Source organism: Mytilus galloprovincialis, chromosome 11 (assembly GCF_965363235.1).
Source record: "Mytilus galloprovincialis chromosome 11, xbMytGall1.hap1.1, whole genome shotgun sequence".
Taxonomy (NCBI): Eukaryota; Metazoa; Mollusca; class Bivalvia; order Mytilida; family Mytilidae; genus Mytilus; species Mytilus galloprovincialis.
The window spans coordinates 54,103,027-54,129,305 of NC_134848.1; the positions used below are offsets into that span (position 1 = coordinate 54,103,027).

At 30.6% G+C, this 26,279-nt stretch overlaps 1 protein-coding gene across 1 annotated transcript; it reads right to left on the bottom strand.

Moving 5' to 3' along the window:
- Nucleotides 1–1,657: 1,657 nt before the first annotated feature.
- On the bottom strand, nucleotides 1,658–13,986 carry LOC143052382 (uncharacterized). Its single transcript, XM_076225388.1, has 12 exons — nucleotides 13,178–13,986; nucleotides 11,373–11,441; nucleotides 10,763–10,845; nucleotides 9,992–10,057; nucleotides 9,046–9,511; nucleotides 8,047–8,147; nucleotides 7,274–7,563; nucleotides 6,441–6,697; nucleotides 4,633–4,916; nucleotides 3,875–4,070; nucleotides 2,844–3,120; nucleotides 1,658–2,051 (listed from the first exon to the last, which is right to left on the bottom strand). Exons 1-12 carry the CDS (start codon nucleotides 13,599–13,601, stop codon nucleotides 1,658–1,660), a joined length of 2,907 nt encoding a protein of 968 aa, XP_076081503.1. The 5' UTR covers nucleotides 13,602–13,986.
- Nucleotides 13,987–26,279: the final 12,293 nt, after the last annotated feature.

Sequence of the window (26,279 nt, forward strand, 5' to 3'; positions counted from 1 at the left end):
AATGTATCAAAAAACCTAAATAATATCTTTTTAAATTAGCCTTTCTCAACAAATCACTAAAAAATATTTGACTCTGTACATTAAATAAATGTGCAATATTGCCCTTTAAGGTGGTACCCAACACTTTCACTAAAATTAATTTGGCTCGTTTAATTTTCATAAAATTTTGTCAAAGTGTTTACTTTGACCCTTCAACAAAAGCGTAAAAATTTCAAAAATTTTGAACCAACCGTTTTGTCAGAAAAATTGCACTGGTTTTATTGCATTTTGACAAACACCAATTTTGATCATTTAGAAGCTTAATATTCCTATTACAACACAACGTAATTAAAACGTTTAGCTGACTTTACAGAGTTATCTCCCTGTAGTGTTAGGTATCACCTTAAATGTATTTGCTAACTGGCCCCTCAAAAAAGGTAAACACACAACAGACATGTGTACAGTATAGAGGACACTTTGTTCTGTAATTGGCTAACAAATGTCTATATGTTAACAGTTTTAAAGCCCAGGGATAAAACCCTTTGACTAATGATCTTTAAAAAGGGGAAGTGAATGAAATCATAAGTTAAGTAATTATGTGTCAAGAAAAAGATCATAACTGTTTCTAAAAAGGGAACAAACTGGTTCCTCTGTTGGAGTAAAAAAACACTGACTCGATGAAACCCTAAATGTTCAATGTTATGTCATACACCGAAAAAATTACATCATGTTACAATTTAACTTGTCAAAGTTTTCTGCTAAAAGGATCATATTTTTTGGAGATGCATTTAGGTAGAATAAAAGACTTCAGGTACTTTTTTTAATCTAAAATGTGTGTACTGAATTTTAAAACATAGTCCATAAGATGCCTATTTAAACTTGGAAATTACATATAATGGGAAAAAAAATCAGATAAAAAACAGGATTCTTTTTGTAATTGCTTTTTTCGACAAATGACAAATGTATTTTTCTTTCATATTAGTCAATGACATCATAAACTGTATACTTAAAATTAAATTTTAAGCTAGAATCATGAAAACACCATTTTTATCAACTTTGTATTCTAAAATGTACCTGTCAGAGCACTTTATTATGGGACTTCCCGTAATTTATTGTGTAATGAATTTGATTAAGGAATAACCTCAGATTGCAGTTAGCCAATCAGAAGAACATATTAAAATGAAACATACATCTCATGTAATTATAAAGAAATAAAAGAAAGATGTATTAAGATATGAATTTAGAATGTATAAGAATATATTTATGAAGAGTTCACAGTATCTATAGCTTCAATAACTTCAATCATTTGAATCGCAGATTCAAGGTCCTCATCCTCTGTTTGTTGTTGCCGAGGGTTATGAGACAGTATAGATAGTCTGGAAAAGAAAGAGGCAATCTGACTAGGCAGAAGATACTGTGAAGGTGCAAACAATTTCCCTCCTGCTTCATCCCTACAAACTCTCATGTTCCTAGCAACATCTGCAGCATTAGCTTTTCTCCCACTGCCTTCTCCTCCTGCAAAAATTCCTCTGAGGTAGTCTTTGACCTTCTCATCAAATCGAACATTTCTTCTTTCTTTTTTTAGTGCCCAGCCCATTTGAGTTGTCGAAAGTCCTTGATCTAACCTTGAGTTTCTTGAAAGTACAGAATGTTCAACGATACTTGAGCAGGAATCTGTTCATTTATTTTTTATGAGGTCGAATGTTGTTTTCCTATTCAGTTCAATTTTATGTTTGCCAAAAAGTATGTGAGACTCTAATTTAGAAAAAGATTGAAAAATTTTGGAGCAGCCAGGTTCAATACATGAAAATGTTCTCTGGTCCCTAGTTGAAATTTCAGGTTCTCCTGGTTCTTCAGGTGTCACAACAGGTTCAACAGCTTCCTCATTTAGGTTACTACTGTTTTTCTTTCTGGATATCATTCCTTCTTCTTTAGATGGTAAAATGAAGGTTTCATGAACAATGAGTCCAAGAGATGACGGAGGAGATGGACATATTTTCTTAAGATCTTCTTCTGTATAAATATTCCCCTGCCCAATTTCAAACGATTTCCAAGCAACAATTTGGTTTTCCCTAAAATAGAACAGTTCACATTAATGCCGATAAAAAAGTGAAATTCTGTACCAAAAAAAAGCATTTTTATAAGCATGCAGATATATAACCAAAAAAATACAATTACTTCAAGTTACTACTTGTACCTCATTTCAGCAAAAATAAATATTCCAAATATATCTGTTGGGTTTTTTTTCAGTATCCTTTGTCAACTTTCAAAGTTTTGGTAATCCAATGTCTGCAGTATCACTGATTAGTTGTTTTATTCTTATGTTCACCTGTTTGTACTTTTAAGTTGCCGATTGCTGTCTAAATTCAAATAAGTATCTCATGTGCATTGTTTACTAACCATTTATTATTCAATTTGGCAAGGATTTTTATCTTGACTGGTTTATTTTTCCTGAAAACAGGAAGTCAGGAAGTGAAATCCTTCATTTTAAGTGTGTTTCACATCAAGGTTGATATTCAGTTGCAATTAACAGTTTGCATTTTTCTAATATATCATGTATATTATGGTTACATGATAATGTAATATAAACATAAACAACAATGGGTCCATAGTACACAGATGCCCCACTCACAATATCATTTTCTGAGTTCAGTAGACTGTGATAATTGGGGTTCAAAACTCTAATTTTGCATTAAAAGTATAAAGAATATCATCATGATAAAAGGGAACTTATGTCGAATTTAAAACCAAAAAATGCTTGTGTAAAGATTTAGTGCATTTTATTTATTATGACATGCTGATTAGATGTCAATACTATAGGAACTGATTGTATAAACTAACCTGAATATAGTACACATATTTACCTTATATTAATATTGGAAATTTTTGTTATTCCTTTCCATGTGGTTTTCTTTTTGTTGCTTTCTTCATCGATGGTACTGTTTATTTCCACATGGGCAGCTTGACATCCACTTACTCCTCCCATTGAGTCAATTGCCTTTTTCATCTCACCTGCTGTTTTTACATCATTACCAGCAGCTACATGATGTCTTATTTTACTCCTCAAGTGGGCAATCTTGGCATCGCAGTAGGATTTCCCATCCTGTGACTCACTAAAGTCATACCTCCGAATCAGAATACCTAAAAAAAAAGATTATTTTATATAATAAAACTGAATCAACATTCCAGTGTGAGGCATTTCAAACAAAGTTCTTTGGACTGAAGGACACAAGATAAATATTTCTTTATTAATTGTACAGATTTAGTTGCACCTCATGCATATTTCCTATCAATAGTAAGAAGTAATCCCTCTTTTCTTCATTCCAATACCAAAAAAGTGACACTGTGAGCTACTGCTCACTGATGATACCCCCGCCGCAAGTGGATAATATAAATAGTGTAAAAATATGCAAGTGTTCTGTTAACAGGAAGTTGTCGAGTGATGAATTTGAAAACGCATCACACGGTATAGCTGACTTATATAAATCCTGAAACCAAATTTCAGAAATCCTTGTATTGTAGTTCCTGAGAAAAATGTGACGAAAATTTTCAACTTGGCTATCATGTGTAAAATCATACAAGTGTTCAGTCAAGTGATCAATCTGAAAACGCATCACATGGTATAGCTGACTTAGATAAACCTTGAAACCAAATTTCAGAAATGCTTGTATTGTAGTTCCTGAGAAAAATGCAACGAAAAATATTCATGGGACGGACAGACAGACTGACAGAAGGACAGACAGAGGTAAAACAGTATACCTCCCCTTTTTTAAAGGGGGGTATAATTGAAATGAATATGTCATGACAATTCCACTTTGTTTAACAATTCATCTGATAATAGACCCTTTTGAGGTAAACTTATATTTAATAAATGGCTTCATTTAAATTTGCTTGCCTGCTCTCAGAGAAATACATTGAAGAGATGACCACAGACTCCCACAGTGATAACATCCAGCGTTATCACTTCTTATAAATGCTGTGGTTAGCTCTGGCAGTTGGCTCTTTAATGTGATCAATGTGTGCTCTAGGATGGACACAACAGCAAACCAATCTTGTCTGACAAAGTCAAATACGTGAATATAAGTCCTGTGCTGAAAAGATACAATATTAAAATAAAATATGTGTGTTTCATTAGTTGCAGAAAGTAAATTTTCAGAGCATTTAATGTCACTGCTAGTTTTCAAAGAGTTCATTAATTTAGTCTTAGGTATTTTAGTGTTGGGACTATTCCTTTCATATTCATGCATTCACTGTACTGTTGTGTTCAGTAAAGTTCTCATTTTGAATAAAAAAATGTGATTTCTGAATCTAGGCATAACTCTAACACAGTAAGTGAATCAGTGCCAAAATTCGGCAAGTTTTGGTTCTAAGCATATAGTGTTCAAGTTTTAAAAAATTACGATGAGGAAAACGTAGGTACAGAAACTAATACAAGACCAAAGAAGACAGATTGACAGTAAAGGGTATAACTCAATACCCTGAGACTTGCTGCAGGGGCATACAAATAAAATGCATTTAAAGGAATTCTACAATGTAATTGAAGCATAAAATGCTGACACAGATTTTTTAGGAGTAACTTAATTCAGTTATAACGTGCATGTCAGTTTTTATCAAATTTACTATTCTTAATAAATAACTTTATAACAATGATACCTTTAAATTCTGTTCATTATCTTTGTAGATACACACACATACATGCCAGTTTAACCCCTTCTGACCAAACCACTCTGACTGCTTTTCCCTAAAGGATAAGGGCAAAAACTTCATGGCCCAATCCATGATGACCAATACTTCTCCAGGCTTTAACCCATCCAGAAGGGTAGTACGTCCACGGTCTTGGTTAAAGCATCGTACAATATGCTGACGCCAAGACATTATATTGGACTCTGACAGCTCTATATCTCTTAGAAGCTCAATATTTAGGTCTTCTGGAAAATCTGCAATTCAATAAAAAGAGAAATGAAAATGTGTCTATGGTATGATCATACTTTCTCTAAGTATAATATAAAACCCCTAGAAAACAAATGTTTTTGAGATAAAAAAAAATGCAATTTCAGTTCATTTTCAAATACATTTGTGATACTGATAATTTTTAAAATAATTTATTCCATCCAGACTGAACTATGGCAAGCCGTTTTGCTATTTAATCTTACTTCAAGATATCTTATATAGTTTATAAGATATCTTATATAGATGATAAGATATCTCATATAGTTTATAAGATATCTTATATAGTTTATAAAATATCTTATATAGTTTATAAGATATCTTATATAGTTTATAAGATATCTTATATAGTTTATAAGATATCTTATATAGTTTATAAGATATCTTATATAGTTTATAAGATATCTTATATAGTTTATAAGATATCTCATATAATTTATCAGATATCTTATATAATTGTCTATATAAGATATCTCATAAACTTTATAAGATATCTTATCATCTATATAAGATATCTTATATAAAAATTCTTAAAAAGATATCTCATATATTTTATAAGATATCTTATAAACTTTAGAAGATATCTTATAAATTTCCAGAGATATCTTATATAATACATCAGATATCTCATAAAAATGAAATTATATCAGATATCTTATATATTATAGGAGATATCTTATATAGTTTATAAGATATCTCCTAAAGTTTATAAGATATCTTATATAGTTTATAAGATATCTTAGAAGATATCTTATATAGTTTATCAGATATCTTATATAATTGTCTTTATAAGATATCTCATAAATTATATAAGATATCTTTTGAACTTTATAAGATATCTTATAAACTATTTAAGATATCTCATAAATTATATAAGATATCTTATATAAAAGTTTTTTTAAGATATCTCATATACTTTATAAGATATCTTATGAACTTTAGGAGATATCTTATAAAGTATGTAAGATATCATATAAAGTATATAAGATATCTTATAAACTATATAAGATATCTTATAAACTATATAAGATATCTTATAAACTATATAAGATATCTTATAAACTTTAGGAGATATCTTATAAACTTTAGGAGATATCTTATATAATACATGAAATATCTTATAAAAATGAAATTATATAAGATATCTTATATATTATATAAGATATCTTATATATAATAGGAGATATCTTGAAATTCGAATAAATAGTAAAATGGCTTGCCATACTGAACTTCTTTTTAAAAGTTGTTAGGGATTAGTGAGAGTGGTTTACCTACTATACTGATATAAACTCTATGCTGTATTTAACACTGATTAACTTGTAGCAGCCAAATTTGAATTCATTTAAAACAAGGTTTTAATACTAAAAGTCCTCTGGGTTGTTTTTTTTTTAACAAAGAGTTAGGTCATGACAATCAATATGTTACTGTAAATTACACTTATCTTACAATTTAGACAATCAAACAATATATTTCAAACCCAATAAATTACTTGTTGTTTAACATAATTTCAATACCTTGTAGCTCTGAGAGGATCTTTTTAAGCTTGACCAATGATACAGACAGAAGTTGACATCTGTCACAAGTCATGTCATGGTCATGTGCACATGCGGCTTGTAAGCTGCTGTCATTAGGATCAGATAAAGCAAACTGTACATAATGGTCTGCACATTGGTCTTCAAGTCCTAAGTGAAGCTTAAAATCTGTCTTAATGTACAGCTTGCATGCATGGGTGTCCTCTTTTATTTTCTGCAGCCTGTCTATCATACTTGGACTGCAAAATATAAATGCCAAGTGAAAATTGAAAAAGATAAATCATATTACAAGTTTTTCAAAGTAAGATGAACAAACGAAAGCTAGATTAAAAAATATTGTGTGATACATTATTTTATATGAGAAACTAACATATTGAAGTTGTTCAACCAGAAATACAAGCACAAGCATGAAGCGACCTCCTGTGACTTAAATTTCATAGATATATATATATAAAATTCATTTTTTTAAATAAATAAGGCTGTTAGTTTTCTTGTTTAAATTATTACACATTGTCATTTAGGGGCCTTTTATATCTGACTGTGCAGTATGGGCTTTGCTCATTGTTGAAGGCCATACAGAGATTTTAAGGTCTGTGTCATGTTGGTCTCTTGTGAAGAGTTGACTCATTGGCAATCATCCGACATATGTTAAAATAAATTGATTCAAATTTATTATAAACAGACAAGTTGTTACTGTATATAATTTTTTTTTATTAATTTAACTCAGACTGAACCAAGATGGGAAGATTGACAGTATCTATGTCTTTTATCATATCTTCAACATGTGTGTATGAAATAAAGATGTCTGAACTTACTCAGTAATAAATTGTTTCATCTGATTGATAATCACGTCAATGTTCTCAAAGGCTGTAGCTCCATCAGCGGATATGTTGTCCAGACCTTTCAAACTTGTTCGTTTAGAAGCAGGACAAACACGTAATATCTGGAACAGAGACGATTTCGACAATGGAACAAAATCTGACTCTGTGCAAAAGGCTTCATACATATGTATGAGGTTAGCATGACATACTGTCCTGACAACTTCTGGTATCTCAATTTTCTCACCACTGTCAAGCTTCATCTCTTTAGTTCCATATGAGCTTACCTGTCAACAGTAAATTTATAACTTTATTGGATACAAAAATTATAAAATATTGTATTATTAATGTCTACTAAAATCATTAAAAGTTGATAGAAGATTGGTGTGTAACTAAATATAGATATTCATGGCAAGGCAGTCAATAACATACATGTAGCTTATGATGTCATTCAAATGCTGTTGTTATGTTTTCTTCTGGTTTTAGTTTTTTAAATATCTTTTTCTGGTTTTTGAAGTAATTTTTTTTTAAATTTAAATTTTAAATTTTAAATTGACAATTAGCAATTGCAAAAGCAGATTATATATTTATGAAGCAGGTTTAAGAGTTCTTGAGCAAATACTTGAAATTGGAAGAGGATAAAAAATAAGACAATAAAACAATTGTTAACTTTCGATTTCAGTAGATACTTTGTATAGATAGACTTTGTACCAGATCAATTCAAGGATATATTGCACCATGATAACACATTGTTTATAAAAAATACTTACTTGATGAAACAAAGGATTAAACAGGAAGTCTAGTGCATGAGCCATCTTTTCTTGATCCATTCTTTGTCGCGAGAGCTTCAATGGTTTGGAAACATGTGCACCTGTAAAGAAATATAAAAGTACATTAAAATTTAAGAGTACCACTCAATAAATAATTGAAGAAACATTTTAAGATATTCAGAACTGTATCACCCTCTTGCTATAAACCTGTTAAATTAACTCATTTTTGCAAATTTGTAAAACTTAACTAGATCTGTAATAAAACTCTAGAAAATTGTAGGGTGACTAACTGACTGCAAACCTAGTCCATTTCACTTGCCTTCAACGTTTTAGGTAGGAGAAATAGTGTATTTTGCCAGAGGTGCAACAATTGGAAGTTTTTAACAACCTTGCCAACCACGTTCACTTGTATCATGATGAGTTACGCCTTTTTCAACTACTTCTGATAGTTATCTCATATTGTACTGTTATACCACTGTCCCAGATAAGGGGGAGGGTTTGGATCTCTCTAACATGTTTAACCTTGCCACATTATTTATGTATACATGTGTCTGTCCAAAGTCAGGAGCATGTAATTCAGTGTTGTCGTTTGTTTATGTGTTACATATTTGTTTTTCGGTCATTTTTTTTACATAAATAAGGCCATTAGTTTTCTGGTTTGAATTGTTTTGCATTGTCTTATCTGGGCCTTTTAAAGCTTACTATGCAGTATGGGCTTTGCTCATTGTTGAAGGCCATACAGTGACCTATAGTTGTTAATGTCGATGTGTCATTTTGGTCTTTCACAGATAGTTGTCTCATTTGCAATCATACGTATACCACATCTTCTTTTTTATATTGACTTGCTTTACAGCCCTTGCACTGCAAAGAAAGTGTATGTACATGTATTTCATCTTAAACTAAAATATTGTTTATATATGACAGTAACTTGAAAAAGCATTTGAAGCCTTGGTGAGCAAATCATTTTAAGATTATTTTTTTTTAATAAACAAAATTTACCTTCACCATACATTGAAGCATGAAGTCGTGCCTGATCAATACTGTAGGTTGACAATCCAGGAATCATCTCCATCAGTTGCTTCTTGGTGTGATTCTTAGATAACATTGATAGGGTTTGTCTTTTCATTAGGAAATCATTTGAGTTGTTATAAAGTTTAATTATTGTTTTCCTTAAATCCGTCACAGAATTGTCAGTAAGTTCAGTTGTGGCAGGTTCACCTTTAATCATTGCCATCAGTTCTGTTCCTTGTCCTGGAGCAAGACTTTCAAGCAAAGCCTCAACAGCACTAGTTGCCTTGCGTTTCAGGGCCCTCCTTGATGATGGTTGAAGACTATCTAAATCATTTCTGATCTTATGTTTTACTGGGCTAAACTTCCCATTTGAAAGCAAAGAGAGAGCTGTGTTAATATTTTCTAAAGGAATGTCATTGTTGTCTTCTATGCTCCAACTAGATGCTTGTGATGACTTTAAAAAAAAAGAAGCAATAATTAATAGATCCACCCAAAAAAATACTGTGTTCCCTTAAACATATAAAGGAAGGTCAGTATACAATAATAAATATATATGGCAACAAAGGTAGTTGAATATAAGGACTCCTGAAGGTAAACATTTTTTTATTATTGTGAATAGCATGTTAGGACTCCAACTTTGGGGTTTTATATGTGATTCCCATTGCTGAAGACAGAAAACAATCATTATTGTTCTTCTTTTGTGTGCTATGATATCTGATATAAAAAAGTGTATCACTATCATGTATGTTTACCTTATACATGTATGATATCCTTTCTCTTTTTGTAGTATTAGTATTTAGTTTATGAGTTTATTTATTCATTTGCCTGTTCCATTTTAATTTACACAAGTCTTTAATAGAAGTTCTTTCTTGTAAACAAATAAAAATAGTTTTAAATTTGTATAATAACAGATGTAATTATAACACATACTTACATTTATACTAGGAGGTTCTGAATCTGTTTTCTCTTGTGAATCTATGAAGCTGACTGTCTTATTTTCCTGAAGTTAAACAGATTTTAGCATATGAAAACAGATTTGGTTGAGTTCCCCAGAGGGGCGTTCTATAGTCAGGCTTTATTGATTTTCTTTTTAATCAACCAATTCCAAAAAGAGGGGGTGGGCAGCCCATACGCCAAATACATTGATTTTATGTATGACTAATAGAATCTGAGAAACAGAATAAACAATAAAATCTTAACATCGAACTGTACTTCACTACATGTATGTAGACCTCACAAGGAATCTTCTATACACCAAATATAGTTATTCTATTAGGGACGACATCAAAAGATCAATGAACGATAAAAAACTTAATTCAGATTTTTTACATGTTTCCATATTGGTCAATCAATTTTTCCCAAATTAAGTTAAGAGGGGGGTAGGGGGGTCAGTGAAAAAACTATGTGAATAAAGTTTTTTATCCTTCATTGAACTTTTGATGTCATCCCTTACTCATAGATTTTGTGACAAGTGAACATTTTACTTTTCAAAAAGTTTAATTTTTTATCAGTTATTTACAATTATTACTTATTGTAATTCATCCTTTTTTTTTATTAAAAGATCTTAAATATAGGCTTATAAATCTACATTCATGCACATTCATGCATATGTATTAACTATATATCTTACCACATGTTTTACTTCAAAATTTGGCTAAGCTGCTACTTCTTCATGAAAAAGATAATTAATTATAGGTACACTTACATGTAAATGATCACCTTTCACAATGTGACGTTCTCTGAAATTATAGAACTGGTCATCTTCCTCTGATATTGGTGCTGATAATTCTATAACATATTGAAAATAAAGGTTATATCGATAGGAATTTTTAATATTCAAATAAGCCGGGAAACAGAAAAAATAAATTCAATTAAAATTGACAACAACACTACATTTGTTAAACTAGGTCTACATTTCTAATATGTAACAGTAATTTACATAATATACTGAAATAAAGAACTAAAGTACAAAATTGGTACATCACATTAGGACAACAATATGTACATGTATGCTGCTCTGGGAGAAAGGAATTTAATGAACAGTGAAAGTAGAGAGTCATAGATTAGATAAAAATTAAGTTTGCTAAACAGTGAAATTATTTTTATAATATTTATCTGATCCAAGTTTAAACATTTGCATATTGTTTGAAATTTTGCAAATTATACATGTATGTAGCGTCAAATGACAATATAAAAAAGAAAAAAAAAGGAACCCTGCGTATATACCTTATATTATTCAATTCCCAAATTCTGTCGATAGTTCTCATTAATATAGGATAATCTTTGAAGCTTTTTTTTTCTTAATTATTTATTACCTTGTGTATCTCCCTCTCCATAACTTGTTGTTTGCTTTGGTAACTTTAAATGGCACTGGTAGCAGATACCTAAAAAAGAATCGGTAGATTTTTTTTTTTAAATAAGCAAAAATAAAGTAACATCAATCATTCTTGCAAATATATTTGTGTTTGTATAACATGTATAAGGCTTAGAAACAGGGAGAAATGTGAAATACATGTAAAATATAATTCAAAGATTTCTTGAAAGACATCAGATTATAATTATATAAAAGTAAATGGTAATAAATAAATAAAAGAGGTATACATCCCACTCTTTCCATACATGTACATGAATGATGATTTGGACATGTACATGTAAAAAAAAATTCAACAACAAAAAAAAATGCTTTAAGAATTCTTTTTTGTTGGTATCCCAAATTAATTGTTTGAATTTTTCGAAATGGATTTTTTTTCAACAGAATATTTTATAATTTCACAAGACATTTTTAGTTTTGCCTAATATTGAAATAACCACCAAAAAAGGTGACATTATTCAAAAACATAAAGTACATGTAAGGAAAACTAAAATTGCACATACCGGTATTTAAAAAAAAAAAGTACCAATATAAAGATATATACATGTACATACAACATACAATGTGAGAATTTGTGAAGAAATTGATCAATAAATTAAGAAAATTTAGAAAATAGTCCATATCTAATAATAATTATGAATAAGATGAATGTTTGTGGTTGTACATTTGTACATGTATCAGGTTGTACCAGCCTGAAGTCAATGAAATGGAGAATGGCAATGGGGAATGTGTCAAAGAGACAACAATCTGAGTTTAGATTAGTTCAAATAATTATGACGTCTGGCAAAGCTATTTTATTTTTTTTCTGGGACGACTTCCCGTCCCAGAAAAAAATTAAAATAGCCTTGCCAGACGTCATAATTATTTGGACTTAGTTTAGATATGACATTTAAAAATAGAAATACATGTACTATGTATTATTTTGTGTTGATTTGATACTGAGACTTTGACATATATAGAAAACAAGTGTGCTTATTATGACAAGTAAATCCCTTTTCAACTTGTTTAGTCTGTTCTTATTTTCTACTGTTACACTTTTGTCTTACAATGTAGGTTATAAAGGCATTGCTCATTGTTGAAAACTGAAAAGTGACCTAGTATTTTAAATTTCTATATATCACATTTGACTCTGATATATATAGAGTCATTCCAGATTTACATATTTTAATTTTTTTCACAGATATATCAAATATTTATATTTATTCTAGGGGGTCTTATTAGGGAGGGTTTGTTTCGTGATCCTGCCTAAGGCTTTGTAAGATCCTGTACATGTATCTCGCGTACACTACCTACATGTACATACACAATTCTCATTTTTTTGGTAATTTCCCATTTTCATTTTATAATAACTTCACTTTCTCATGTCACGTTTACAAAAAAATCATCAATCCCATGTCAGACTTAGACCCCAATGTCAACAAGACCCACATTTTAGTTACATGTGTAAATAAAAAAATATAAACTCAATAATTAGCTATTGGCAGTATTGCTTCCTATTTCAACATGTTCAATGCAATTATTGCTCATAAGAAAATTTTAATATCATATATAGACCAATCAGATTAACATCATCCAGGAGCAACATGAAAGTTGTATTGGTCAAATACATAAAACACAGTGATCGCTTCAGTAAATATAAGATTGAGATTGATTATAAGATGATAATATCATATTTGTATCCCCCAGACATGATATGTCCCTGTATTCCCCAATGAAAATAAAAAAAACTAATCATGATGTTAAACCTACCACTTCCAACTGGAATGAATAAACTGTATTCTTCCAAGATTCTTTGGCTTTGGAAGCTGGAAAGGCCTCTAAATGTCTTCCCTTTTCCTTCATGATCAGGATGTAAACAAGTTTTGCCCTGTCGGTAATCTAAACCAAGAGTGTAACGGTGAAATGGACAAACTGTGAGCGAAGTATTGGTAGTAAATAACGCTACACTACGGCACAACAGGTCTGCTTCAGTTGTTATTTCAGAATTGTGCGTATCAAGACCTCCACATCGACCTCCCACAGCTAATTTTAAATTTTGCAAGTGGGTTTTTATATCTTTGTTACAAGAACTAAGCTTAACAGTAGTTGTGTCTTTAGGATGACGTGGGTGAAGACCACAACTGGAACTACTCTGGTGTAAGCTGCCTAAACTACACCGTAAATTTGGCTCCATGTAGGTAGTCAAGCAGAACCGGAAGTGACAACAATAACAAGATACGAGATGCACACGTTGAAAATAGACCGTAAAATAATTTATCTATCCAATAAAAAATCATATAGAGCTGTTTGTTTATCAAATTATGAATTTACCAATGTGTTCAATCCCTTTTCTCCAAACGATGCAATTTAAATTATGAAATATTTGTTTTTTGTACTTGAAGTGAAGATCAACAAGAGTTGTCTTTCTTGGAATAGTCCGTGGAAGCGGTTAATTTAAAATGAAAATAATTCGAGATAGGTGATAGGATACAAATAAAAAAAATTGATATGTTTTTCAGAAGATTCCATATTTTCTATTATACTAAATGGTTCATTACAAATCGCCTGCTCTCAGCAGATACATTCTATTTAATCCATCATATTTTCAATACTTATATAGTGAGAAAAACATGTCAATCTGAATTTTTATTAAGATATAATGACCTTAATAATAGACCGCAACACATTTGGTTGAACATATGTTTATTTTAACTTATAATGTGTCACATAACAAAAAATGAGGCATATTGGTAACATAAGGTAAATCACTTTTTCTTGATTTTGCATGATTCTTAGGTGGAGCCATACTTAAATACAACTCATCAGTTATTATCAATTTCGTTTGCAGATTTAATATATCTATATTTTAAAATATTCTAAATTTTAGAAACGAAAGTTACCGATTGTCGCAGGCTTTGCTTCGAGTGTGTTCATCACATCTGAAACTGTAAGACACACACATTGACAAAGATTAACATAATGTAACAATATCATCATATATTCTTAAGACTGGAAATGGGTATGTTCAACGTGCAAAAGAAAGATTTCATTGTTAACGTATAATCTTTATAATCTATTTATTTTAAGATCAAAACATTTCAGTATGTTTAACACTACAAACTTTTAAAAGAGTTTTACTTTTGATCGTTGGAGGTTTGTTGATTGTTTTCTTTAAATCTGAAACGGTTAAAATTGAAATCACTAAAAGTTTGAACTCCGAGGAAAATTCAAAATGGAAAATCTCTCAGCAAATGTCAAAATCAAAAGGTGTAACACATCAAACGTATGGATAACAACTGTCATATTTTGATTTGTTACTTAACATAACTCCCATATAAACGTTTTGACAAGCTTTCATCATAATCAATAAGTTAACCATTGTTAATATGTATGACTACGAAATATAAAATTCTTTCAAATCAACGAAAAACCGAGTATGATACTAAAATAAATTAAACTAAAATAGTTTAAACTAAAAAGGCGTTAAAAATTAAAAAGAAATAAGATTTTACTGTTTTGTGATATTTCTTTTTTAAAGTTTTCTACCTTTTAGGTTTCACCACTTACATTATATTGTTATAGTTTTCGAAACGTAAACCAAAATATATCGCATTGATAATTTCATGTAGCTCCATCGGATTGTTATTAGTTTTACATTACAGTTAAAGTTTAAGACAGTTAAAACATAATACCAGGTCAATCTTAATGACACTTATTATTTCAAATGGATGAAATGTAAAACATACCCGTAATGCATCTTTTTTAATAAACAGTCTTAAACTTCTTTAAGATTGATATACTATTTTTAATACTATTAGATATTCTAAATACTGGAAGTGAGTGTAATCTATTTTGTAGTCGGATAAATAGAATATTTAAAAAAAAAACATAAACACAAACGTATTGTTCTTTTTTTTTAGGAACTCGAAATCAACCAAAACACAACTTACACGAATATGACCTACAGCTTAACTTGACGTTAAGTTATTATCTTATATTGTATGATCAGATTTTGATATCACAGAATAATTATACTCCAATATAAATATGCAAAATTATAAAATAAATGGTACATAGAGGTTTCATAAACAATACAAAAAACAGAATAAATGTAGTCATGTCTTGAATACAACTCATCAGTTTTAATCATTTTTGTTTTAAGATTTAGTATGTCCATATACTTAAATACTTAAAATTAGAGAAACAAAGTTACCAGGTGGCATAGGGGTTTCCTTGACTATTTTCTTCAAACCTGAAATATAAAGTTTAATATACAGTCTTCGGCTCCCTTAAAGATTGACATACCATTTCCAATACTATCAGATATTCGTTTAATTTAAAGTGAGGGTAATCCATTTAATAAACGGATAAAGACAACAGTGTATAGTTATCATCTATAAAAACTTATTCTTCTTTTTTTTAAGAACTGGAAATCAACCAAAACATCCTTTTCACGAATGTAATCAACAGCTTTACTTTACTTTAATGGTACAAAAACATTTTATTATTTATATCTATAGGTTGTAAGACGAATTAATGTTTTACCAAAACTAGTTCTCCGTGATTTAGATTCACAGCTTATATTTCCTGGGTCGTACTTGTATCTATCCTCGTATATCTGCACACCTGTAAGACATGCGTGTAAGAATAACTAGGTTAATAATAAAATACATCCCAAATCGAATGTCGTATTAACGAATTTCAAGAAGAGACTAATGAACAATGACGAATAAAAACGTATAAGTACATTCCCAGTTAAACGATTGAAAACAATATTTCACATGTTTCAAGTTAACATCAATACAAACGTATTGTTCCTTTATTTGACGAACTAGAAATCAACCAAAAAAACTCTTACACGGATGTTTCATACAGTTTAACTTGACTTCAAGTTATTTTCTTGATTTAAAATTGTTTTTATCTCATTTATTACCGCAAGAAAATTCATATATTACTCGTATCTTATCTTCAGCTCCACTTAATTTCCTTTAATTGTATTTTGGTCTCTTTGATATTTGAACGTTACAGTATAGGTTGAGCTTTTTTAACAAATGAAATATAATTGCAGAAAAATTCTAAATCATAATAAAGTGTAAATGCAAAGCTATCAAATTGATGGTAAACAGTGTTTTCTTAAACAATACAAAAATAGAAAAAGTGAACTGATGTCTAAAATACAACTCATCAGTTATTATCAATTTCGTTTGCAGATTAAATATATCTATATTTTAAAATACTTTAAATTTTAGAAACGAAAGTTACCGATTGTCGCAGGCTTTGCTTCGAGTGTGTTCATCACATCTGAAACTGTAAGACACGTACATTGACAAAGATTAACATAATGTAACAATATCATCATATATTCTAAAAGACTGGAAATAAGTGTGTTCAACGTGCAAAAAAAAGATTTCATTGTTAACGTATAATCTTTATAATCTATTTATTTTAAGATCAAAACATTTCAGTATGTTTAACACTACAAACTTTTAAAAGAGTTTTACTTTTGATCGTTGGAGGTTTGTTGATTGTTTTCTTTAAATCTGAAACGGTTAAAAGTGAAATCACAAAAAGTTTGAACTCCGAGGAAAATTCAAAATGGACAATCTCTCAGCAAATGTCAAAAACAAAAGGAGTAACACATCAAACGTATGGATAACAACTGTCATATTTTGATTTGTTACTTAACATAACTCCCATATAAACGCTTTGACAAGCTTTCATCATAATCAATAAGTTAATCATTGTTAATATGTATGACTACGAAATATAAAATTCTTTCAAATCAACGAAAAACCGAGTATGATACTAAAATAGTTTAAACTAAAAAGGCGTGAACAAATTGACAAAAATAATAAGATTTTACTGTTTTGTGATATTTCTTTTTTAAAGTTTTCTATCTTTTAGGTTTCACCATTTACATTATATTGTTATAGTTTTCGAAACGTAAACAAAAAAAAACTCATTCACAATTTCATGTAGCTCCATCGGATTGTTATTAGTTTTACATTACAGTTAAAGTTTAAGACAGTTAATACATAATACCAGGTCAAACTTAATGACACTGATTATTTTAAATGGATAAAATGTAAAACATATCCGTAATGCATCTTATTTAATAAACAGTCTATACTTACTGTATGAAATGGATAAAACGGGAAAAAACTGACAAAAAATCTTTGGACTCTTTTTTTAATTCAGTAATGAAGATAGTTGAAATACGTATTCAACATTTTAAAGAACATTTTACTATTAACAATAACCACAATAAACCTTTTTCTCGTATCAAACATAAACTAAAAGAACTAGCCAAGGAATTTGTTTTTGTCCCGGCCGATAAAGCTGCTAATAATATTATTATTGTTTGACGTAAATTTTACATTGAGGTTCTGAAAAAGGAAATCACCAATTCACCAACATTCCAACTGACTCCATTTTCAGAAAACGAAATCTGTAACAAACATGAACTTTTAGCCACCGCTTTACAAGCAGGGCCAAATACAATGAAAGTCCCAACTATGTATTGGCTTCCGAAGCTACACAAAACCCCTTACAAATATAGATTTATTTCGTCTTCAAACCATTGTTCAACTACTAAATTGTCTATTCTTCTTACCAGCACACTTGGTACAATTAAAAACCTGATAATAAATTGTTCAAATAAGGCCTTCGAAAATAGTGGAATAAATTACTTTTGGAGTGTCAAGAACTCGTTGGAAGTACTTGATAAATTGCATGCTTATATTGGTGATTTCGAATCTGTTCAAAGTTTTGATTTTTCTGCCCTGTATATCACATTCTCATTAAGAAAAAATTCACAAACCTAATTAAATGGGCATTCAAAAAATCAGAATGTGAATATATATGTTCAAACTCTTTTAGGTCATTTTTTAGTAGCAATAAACAAAAAAACGATGTTAATTGGACATGCTTTGATACTATATATGCCCTTGAATTTTTACTAGATAACACTTTTGTTCGCTTTGGGGATTCCGTATATCGTCAGATTATCGGAATTCCAATGGGGACTAACTGTGCACCACTTATTGCGGACCTGTTTTTGTATTGTTATGAGTAACAATTTATGACAAAAATAAGCAAAGACCCATCGAAACAACATTTGATAAACAAATTTAATAATACTTTTAGATATTTGGATGATATTTTGGCTTTCAATAATGACGACTTCAGTATGTATATTAATGAAATTTATCCTGTTGAACTTAATTTAAATAAAGCTAATACTAACAATGACCACTGCCCTTTTCTCGATCTTGATATCTATATCACTAATGGACAGCTGAATACTAAAATGTATGATAAAAGAGATGATTTTTCATTTCCTATCGTTAATTATCCGTTTTTAGATGGTGACGTTCCCTTGTCATAATCGTACGGTGTTTATATATCTCAACTTGTACGATTCGCTCGTGTATGTAACAATGTTTCAGATTTTAACGAGAGAAATTTATGTATTACTGAAAAATTATTACACCAGGGTTTTCGATATCACAAACTAGTCAAAACATTTACTAAATGTTATCATCGGTATAAAGACATCATTCGTAAATATAGCTCAACATGCAGACTTCTAATACGTTCAGGTATTTCACATCCAATTTTTTATGGAAATATTCTTTATAAAGCACAAAGGTGTCAGTATTCACCTCAGAAACTTACAAAACCTTTGAATAGACTTATTAAGAAGGGATATAATTACAATACTGTTGTCAAGTCATTAAAGATTGCATATTTTGGCGTTAATATTGAAGTCACTGATAAGGTCTTTGCATCGGAACTAAACACATTTATTCTAAAAACAGTTGTTGGCATGACACGGGTTATGTTCTTCTCATCTATGTTATGATGGTATGATACTAAACCCCGAACGGGAAGGATTGTGCCTGATGTTCATATGATGAAATCATAATCTTTCAGTCAGTTTAATTGAAGTCTGGAGCTGGCATGTCAGTTAACTGCTAGTAGTCTGTTGTTATTTATGTATTATTGTCATTTTGTTTATTTTCTTTGGTTACATCTTCTGACATCAGACTCGGACTTCTCTTGAACTGAATTTTAATGTGCGTATTGTTATGCGTTTACTTTTCTACGTTGGTTAGAGGTATAGGGGGAGTGTTGAGATCTCACAAACATGTTTAACCCCGCCGCATTTTTGCGCCTGTCCCAAGTCAGGAGCCTCTGGCCTTTGTTAGTCTTGTATTATTTTAATTTTAGTTTCTTGTGTACAATTTGGAAATTAGTATGGCGTTCATTATCACTGGACTAGTATATATTTGTTTAGGGGCCAGCTGAAGGACGCCTACGGGTGCGGGAATTTCTCGCTACATTGAAGACCTGTTGGTGACCCTCTGCTGTTGTTTTTTATTTGGTCGGGTTGTTGTCTCTTTGACACATTCCCCATTTCCATTCTCAATTTTAGTCTCAAACTTCTTTAAGATTGATATACTATTTTTAATACTATTAGATATTCTAAATACTGGAAGTGAGTGTAATCCATTTTGTAGTCGGATAAATAGAATATTTAAAAAAAAACATCAACACAAACGTATTGTTCTTTTTTTTTAGGAACTCGAAATCAACCAAAACACAACTTACACGAATATGACCTACAGCTTAACTTGACTTTTAGTTATTATCTTATATTGTATGATCAGATTTTGATATCACAGAATAATTATACTCCAATATAAATATGCAAAATTATAAAATAAATGGTACATAGAGGTTTCATAAACAATACAAAAAACAAAATAATTTTAGTCATGTCTTGAATACAACTCACCAGTTTTAATCATTTTTGTTTTAAGATTTAGTATGTCCATATGTTTAAATACTTAAAATTAGAGAAAAAAAGTTACCAGGTGGCATAGGGGTTTCCTTGACTGTTTTCTTCAAATCTGAAATATAAAGTAAGACACTAATTGACAATCAATAATATGTTTAATATACAGTCTTCGGCTTCCTTAAAGATTGACATACTATTTCCAATACTAACAGATATTCGTTTAATTTAAAGTGAGGGTCATACATTTAATAAACGGATAAAGACAACAGTGTATAGTTATCATCTATAAAAACTTATTGTTCTTTTTTTAAGAACTGGAAATCAACCAAAACATCCTATTCACGAATGTAATCAACAGCTTTACTTTACTTTAATGGTACAAAAACAAATTATTATTTATATCTATAGGTTGTAAGACGAATTAATGTTTTACCAAAACTAGTTCTCCGTGATTTAGATTCACAGCTTATATTTCCTGGGTCGTACTTGTATCTATCCTCGTATATCTGCACACCTGTAAGACATGCGTGTAAGAATAACTAGGTTAATGAAATACATCCCCAATCGAATGTCGAATACACGAATTTCAAGAAGAGACTAATGAACAATGACGAATAAAAACGTATAAGTACATTCCCAGTTAAACGATTGAAAACAATATTTCACATGTTTCAAGTTAACATCAATACAAATATATTGTTCCTTTATTTGACGAACTAGAAGTCAACCAAAAAAAACTCTCACACGGATGTTTCATACAGTTTAATTTGACTTCAAGTTATTTTATTCAAATTGTTTTTATCTCATTTATTACCGCAAGAAAAATCATATATTACTCGTATCTTATCTTCAGCTCCACTTAATTTCCTTTAATTGTTTTTTGGTATCATTGATTTTTGGACTTTACATGAGGTTGAGGTTTTTAACAATAAAATGTAGTTGCAAGGGAATTCTTAATTATAACAATTAATGAATGTGGACATTGTATAATTGTGATTTTGAGAGCACAGAAATGATCAAACTCGAAAATATATATACAAAACTATGAAAGTAATGGTATTCAGAGGTTTTATAAACAATACAAGAACAGCAAAATTGTACTCATGTCTTAAATACAACTCATCAGTTTTAATTAATTTTGTTGAAGATAAATTATTTCCATATGTTTAAATTCTTCAAATGTTAAAAACAAAAGTAACCAATTGTCGCAGGATTTTCTTTAACTGTTTTCTTCAAATCTGAAACAGTAAGACACGAATTGACAAAGACTAACATAATGCTACAATATCATCATATATTCTGAAAACAGGTAATGAGTCTGCTGAACGCTTAAATACTAATTTTGATTGTTAATGTACAGAGAAATATGTATGACTACGAAATATAAAATTCTTTCAAATCAACGAAAAACCGAATATGATACTAAAATAGTTTAAACTAAAAAGGCGTGAAAAAATAAAAAAAAATAATAAGATTTTACTGTTTTGTGATATTTCTTTTTTAAAGTTTTCTACCTTTTAGGTTTCACCATTTACATTATATTGTTATAGTTTTCGAAACGTAAACAAAAAAAAACTCATTCACAATTTCATGTAGCTCCATCGGATTGTTATTAGTTTTACATTACAGTTAAATTTTAAGACAGTTAATACATAATACCAGGTCAATCTTAATCACACTTATTATTTTAAATGGATAAAATGTAAAACATATCCGTAATGCATCTTATTTAATAAACAGTCTTAAACTTCTGTAAGATTGATATACTATTTTTAATACTATTAGATATTCTAAATACTGGAAGTGAGTGTAATCCCTTTTGTAGTAGGTTAAATAGAATATTTAAAAAAAAACATCAACACAAACGTAGGGTTATTTTTTTTAGGAACTTGAAATCAACCAAAACAGAACTTACACGAATATGACCAACAGCTTAACTTGACTTTAAGTTATTATCTTATATTGTATGATCAGATTTTGATATCACAGAATAATTATACTCCAATATAAATATGCAAAATTATAAAATAAATGGTACATAGAGGTTTCATAAACAATACAAAAATCAAAATAATTGTAGTCATGTCTTGAATACAACTCATCAGTTTTAATCATTTTTGTTTTAAGATTTAGTATGTCCATATGCTTAAATACTTAAAATTAGGGAAACAAAGTTACCAGGTGGCATAGGGGTTTCCTTCACTGTTTTCTTCAAATCTGAAATATAAAGTAAGACACTAATTGACAATCAATAATATGTTTAATATACAGTCTTCGGCTTCCTTAAAGGTTGACATACTATTTCCAATACTATCAGATATTCGTTTAATTTAAAGTATGGGTAATCCATTTAATAAACGGATAAAGACAACAGTGTATAGTTATCATCTATAAAACTTATTGTTCTTTTTTTTTAAGAACTGGAAATCAACCAAAACATCCTATTCACGAATGTAATCAACAGCTTTACTTTACTTTAATGGTACAAAAACATTTTATTATTTATATCTATAGGTTGTAAGACGAAATAATGTTTTACCAAAACTAGTTCTCCGTGATTTAGATTCACAGCTTATATTTCCTGGGTCGTACTTGTATCTATCCTCGTATCTCTGCACACCTGTAAGACATGCGTGTAAGAATAACTAGGTTGATAATAAAATGCATCCCAAATCGAATGTCGTATTAACGAATTTCAAGAAGAGACTAATGAACAATAACGAATAAAAACGTATAAGTACATTCCCAGTAAGTTAAAGAATCAAGTTTAAGGCAAACTCATAACGAACAAATAACTAATGTGGAAATAACGACCACAGTTCACTTTGAATGACGAGGTCTGACATGATTACAGAATGCCGACATGGTTGATTTAACTGACAAATCTGTGCACCATTGGTAGCAATGGATGCTCAAGTTCCTCAAGGTTCAGCCTAAAGAGAACGAGGGTTATGATCCCCAAATACGTCGGGTCTTATTCGCATCACCCCCTGGTTTCAGGGGAGTAAAGATTAACAGTTTCTATATGCACGCTGAATACATAGGCCATACTATGTATCATAAAACAGTCAAGCTCGAACTGGTACCAATTCAGAACCGGCCACTCAGGGTAGACATGAGATGGTCTCAACAGAACTTCCTGCGGTACCACAGGAAAGTAAAAACCTAATATGATCCGACGTACAATTACGGCAAACGATCATAACCCCTTCATCTTGCCAGATCCCGACATCCTTTTTGACTGTGACGAATGATTTTATTACTAAATATAAATGAACAATTAGAATCAAGTAATCAAGATAAATGCTGCATGATCTTTATCCAAGTAAAGTCAAAAGTTAAATGCATTCCAGGCGAAGAACTAATAGCAGGTATTGATAATTCCATTCTGACACTACTGGTGGCTGAATACTTAGATAAAGATGGTAGCCATTCATGAAAATTAGCATTGACATATATAGTTCTTGAACGTATGATTCAGCTAGCAAATCCATCGGCTTGTTTGTCTCCTCTTTTTGTCCAAAAAACATATAGATCCGGCCTGTTCTAGTCATTCTGAAAAGATAAATAAAACAGTAGCAGACACAAGAATCGTTATTAGATGAGAGATTGCAAGGGGAGGTGGGTGGGTTTTTGAAACTTTTACATATCTGGCTACAATAGTGGCTAGTGCAATGTAATGCTGACGAGTCATGTGACGTTGATTGGCGGAAAACGAGAACCGGATCCGAATGCTGCAGTAATCATTTCTCTTTAATTAAATTGGTTTATCTTATGAAAGAGATAAACCGTATTAATCAAAGAATCAAGTTTTAGGCAAAAACATAACAAACAAATAACTAATGTGGAAATAACGGCCACAGTTCACTTAGAATGACGAGGTCTGACATGATTACAGAATGCCGACATGATTGATTTAACTGACAAATCTGTGCACCATTGGTAGCAATGGATGCTCAAGTTCCTCAAGGTTCAGCCTAAAGACGACGAGGGTTATAATCCCCAAATACGTCGGGTCTTATTCGCATCAACCCCTGGTTTCAGGGGAGTAAAGATTAACAGTTTCTATATGCACGCTGAATACATAGGCCATACTATGTATCATAAAACAGTCAAGCTCGAACTGGTACCAATTCAGAACCGGCCACTCAGGGTAGACATGAGAACCGCAGTAAAGTAAAAACCTAATATGTTCCGACGTACAATTACGGGATACGATCATAACCCCTTAATCTTCCCACACTCATCAAAATCCCCCCCTTTTTCCGCAACCTAAAGGTCCATTTAAGTGAACTAGCTAAGAAGGCATTAGTCTTGGTTAATGCGTTTGAATCTTGGACAATCATATTTTCCCTTTTGTAATAGTTTTGTTATCATGGGGCTGTTATTCTTCCATGATATCCCCTCAGCAAGATTTGTTTCGGACCCTGTCACTTCTTTTGTTGTATTATTCATGTTATATGTATATTTAAATCATCACAAAAACGCAATATTTTAGCAGTAATACATCCACTGATAAACCGCTCATGAATTATCAGTGTTTACTAAAAGAGTTATCTCACCTTAACTGGCTTAGTTAGACAAATTTATTCTAAAGCACATGTGTTTGTATTTGTTAAAATATTTTTAAATGTATAATGCGATAAATCAGGAAGTTTTCTTCATAGAGATAAACATTCTTATCAATAGAATTGAACATCTGTGTACTAACTCCGAGATTTGGGTAGCACCTAGACTGATTGGTCACTGCAAAAGTACAATGCAAGATGGTGGTATACGGTACCATGAATCTACCTAATTGCTTTTTTTAATCTGTAATACGCACTAATATTAGTTTTCCATTCTCAATTTTATTATCCTCTACAAAGTTTACGAAAATACATTACCTGTATATAAATTTATGCTATTCTAGGTACCCCTTCGAAGTCGAGTACATTTGTATATATTTTTATTTCCAACAAGTAACGTGACCAATATTTTAACATCAAGGGTGTATAACGTACACTTTAAAAAATAATCAATCAATCAATACATATAGAAAAAAGCACACTTCCTGTACTAAGTCGGCAGCCACATGCATTCCTAGAAAAACTTAAAATTCGGATACAGCTTAGCAGTCTGTGCACCTTTTTGGAAAGTTCAAACTTGAATAGTTTTACGTCGAATATATTTGTGACCTAAAAGAACTAGGTGCTAGAATGAAATTCCATTCGGGTGTATATAGATGCATAGTTGATTAATTCCGACTAGAATTAAAAAGAGTGTGTCCATCAGCTCTGTATATAGATAAGAATACTAAATGTTCCTTTTAAAAGAAGGAAATAGATCAAGAGTATTTGAAATTAATATAAAAATTCATGGAGTCTCCCATCTGGATAATATGCGTGTTTGTCTGTAAAAGTCCTAAAAAATGTACATACCACATATTTGTTTTGTCTCTAAAAATAGTTGTGAGAAAGCCCATAGTTCGTGCTGACATGTGATACATGTAAAAGAAATGTGATGGTAAAATCCAAAGGTTTCCTCAATGTTCACATATATCCGTGTTAGATGATGATGACAATCAAAATATTATAAACAATACATGTATAATATATACAATAATAATATAGAGGATATTGTGTGCCATGCTCTGTCTGCTGCTTCGTGAGTTTACAAAGTAATTTGATAATTGTGTGAAAAGTGCACATAATTCCCTTATTTGCTCTAAGTTGACTTGTTGGTAAACTATTAGTCCTAGCCATAAGCTTTAGTGAGCTACCTGAATAACCTATACCAATAGTAATAACAGATCAATGTTGAGGTTGAAAATATCAACTCAGCTTTGCTTGTCTAACTATATTTGCTTGTAAAACTATATTAACTCTATTTGCACAAGTCAGACAATTTAGGGTCGGGCATGATATGTATGTTTCAACAATGTAAACATGAGTTCTGTAGATCTCGCAAGTTCAACTGGCTTGATATTTAATGCAAAAATCAAATTATAAGCATATTGCACAACAAGAACACATGCATAATGTTAATAGCTAGGCAAAGTGAAACATGCATAAATTAAAGCCAGCAAGC

Excerpts from the sequence above, each read along its gene's own strand:
- LOC143052382 (XM_076225388.1), bottom strand. The coding sequence starts at position 13,601 with ATGGAGCCAAATTTACGGTGTAGTTTAGGCAGCTTACACCAGAGTAGT. Across the intron at positions 11,442-13,177 it reads ATTCATTCCAGTTGGAAGTG|GTATCTGCTACCAGTGCCAT; the intron begins GTAGGTTTAACA and ends ATTCTTTTTTAG. Across the intron at positions 10,846-11,372 it reads TGGAGAGGGAGATACACAAG|AATTATCAGCACCAATATCA; the intron begins GTAATAAATAAT and ends AATATGTTATAG.